The sequence below is a fragment of the Anopheles darlingi genome, chromosome 3 (genome assembly GCF_943734745.1).
Source record: "Anopheles darlingi chromosome 3, idAnoDarlMG_H_01, whole genome shotgun sequence".
Lineage (NCBI taxonomy): Eukaryota > Metazoa > Arthropoda > Insecta > Diptera > Culicidae > Anopheles > Anopheles darlingi.
Window position 1 is genome coordinate 395,001 of NC_064875.1, and position 2,500 is coordinate 397,500.

General features: G+C 46.6%; 1 protein-coding gene across 1 annotated transcript in view; it reads right to left on the reverse strand.

The window, feature by feature from the left end:
* LOC125953323 (neuroligin-4, X-linked-like) overlaps positions 1 to 2,500 on the reverse strand; it is an 80,990-nt gene that overhangs the window by 1,445 nt on the left and 77,045 nt on the right. Inside the window, exon 17 of the mRNA XM_049682806.1 lies at positions 1 to 549. This exon is cut by the window's left edge and continues 1,445 nt beyond it. Within this exon, the coding sequence (XP_049538763.1) occupies positions 19 to 549 (531 nt within the window). The 3' untranslated portion in view covers positions 1 to 18. The remainder of the gene's footprint in view (positions 550 to 2,500) is intronic.

Below are 2,500 nucleotides of genomic sequence, written 5' to 3' on the forward strand. Positions count from 1 at the left end.
AGCTGTGCTATACCGATGCTATACGGTCACCTCCTGGATTTGGACGCGTTTCTTAAGTGTGGAAGTGTTGGTTACGGAACCAGCACTGTTGCTTGTGCCGCTGGCACCACCGTTACTCCCCGCCGTTCCATGGTGATGGTGATGGTGATGATGGTGATGCTGGTGACCGGCTGTGGACTGAGGACTGTCCGCGTTCGCTGAACCACCTTTGGTCGGATTTGTACAATTAACCAAATCCACAGTAATGACGCTGCTGCTTGGCGGTTGCTGCATCCCTCCATTGCTGTTGCCACTCTGATGCTGTTGCTGCTGCTGCTGCTGCTGCTGCTGATAATGGTGTTGATGGGCGTTATTATTATTTACAAGGATGGATGTAAGCGGAGCAATACAGGACGAGGTTGGACCTGCACTGGAGCCAGCGGTCGGTGTCGTACGAATCGGTGGTAGTGGTGCTTTCGCGGCTCGTGGAAGTGTTTGGTGATGGGTGATGGTTGCTGGCGGTGTTATTGTCACTGCCGTGTGTCCGCCACTACTATGGGGCGACAAGGTCTATTGACAAAGAAAGAAAGAGAGAAAGAGGAAGAAATGAAAAAAAAAACAAATCAAAACGATGATTTGTTGATAAATTTTGAAAGAATCAAACTCCCTGGAATGACCAATACTAGCATAGCATTCAACACCAAATGGGTTACCTCACCATAACGAGGTATGGCGTTTCACTTTCAAGATCATCGGTTAAATGAATTAATTGAGCATTAAAACGCGACACCAGCGACCGTATCGATGGCATTATGGTACGCAATGAGCAAAACTGGCTTGCGGGCTAGGCAGGAGATGGTGGAATATAAACCGAGGCATTGAGCATTCATGCATTATTCATCGTGTCTGCTGGCGTACATATAATTAACTGCTGAATAATCAACCGAATTCGTCAGCCAGCTGCTAAATACCATCTCACCTACGGTGTTAACGTTGGGATATCGGGCTTTTTGCCCGACGCATTCGTTTAATGACCGAAATCTCATCTGTCATGCGGCTGTTAGGGCCGGCGGGCGGAATTAGGAGGTTGGAGCGACGAATTCTTGTAACAAAGCTCCACATCAGAAAATGTTATTTCTACCGCAGCAAAACACAACAGATGTGTTACTCGCAGTAGGCTAGAGGCCTGCCTTCCCGCCCGCGGGAAAGCGGGAGGGTTCTGTAAATATTTTAATGAGTTGAACCATTTCCGGTCTAACGACCATGTGTGCTCAGTGATGTGTTAACATGTATAGCTCCCGGCACCGCGATAGGCGCGATGCTTACCAATCTTAATCTTCGTTGTTGATGCGGGGCGTGGTATAAAGATTTTGTCCGGGTTTGAGCATTTTCGAAGACGAATAAAACTATCACCAACCTGCATCAGCGGCACCAGACATGGCAATCGGGTAATCTATCAATCAAAAACAGGCTTGTGGTTGATGGCAGTGTACAGTACATCCTTCGCCATAGTGGAGTTGAAAACAGCTGCGGAGCGATCAAGAATGTGACCTTTATCTCCGTTGCTCCCACACCCCCTCCTCCATCCAGCCCTCGAATTTGCCAGATCTATGCTAATATATGCTTTCTGACTGGGGAGCTCACTTGACGGTATGGTAATGTGGGTGAAGGATCTTCGGCATTTCGTAATGGCTAATGCTCATGAAGATAAATCGATATGCATGATGGAGCAGATTCCTCTCGTCTGCTGATGAGATTATCCGAGATGAAATATTGTGCCGCCCCCTATGGATAGGCTGGGATATGCAGTGTTCGAGATGTCCACTGGCTAAGGCTGGCTTAAGGAGAGCCAGAGTGAGAACCCATTTAGAAGAACCCAGAGGTAGGTACGCTTTAATGCAAACGATCCCGGCACCTACTGGGATGTAGCTTTGCTGACTGAAAAAGTCGCAAGAATGCCATAGCATAGCAAAGTGGGCGCGGTGCTGGAAACACAGCGCTGCCATAATACGGTGACAAAGTGGTTGAACTTCACACTCTAAAAGAAAGTTCAGTGAATTCTATTTCTTTTGCGATTTTGCTCCCGACTTACAGGCTGCAAAATGGAAAATTGCATTTCCATGATCGAAGTGTAGCTATCTGTCGCGTATTGATGTTGACCCGAAGAGTAAACATCAATTAGGACCATTCGAAACCCACGTATAAGATCATGATAGAGAGAAAAGACAATAACAAGGACTGCTTATACGCCCTGTTTCTTCGATAAATAAAGGAAATGGATACTTGTGCTTCGTGGATACAGCACCCACTGTGGTGTATCATAACTCGCTGGCATCGAAATAGGTTCTTTAAAGGAGCTCAATCGGAATTGTTCATAGAAAATTTGAATAAAATTACTCTCTCACACCAGAGAGAAAGAAGCATGGACTGTCCCCGGCACAATCCAAGCCATTGGCCATGTTACGATATTTCTATTTGTGCCTCTGGCCTTTGGGAAATTTCCGACTCAAGAATTTGGTTA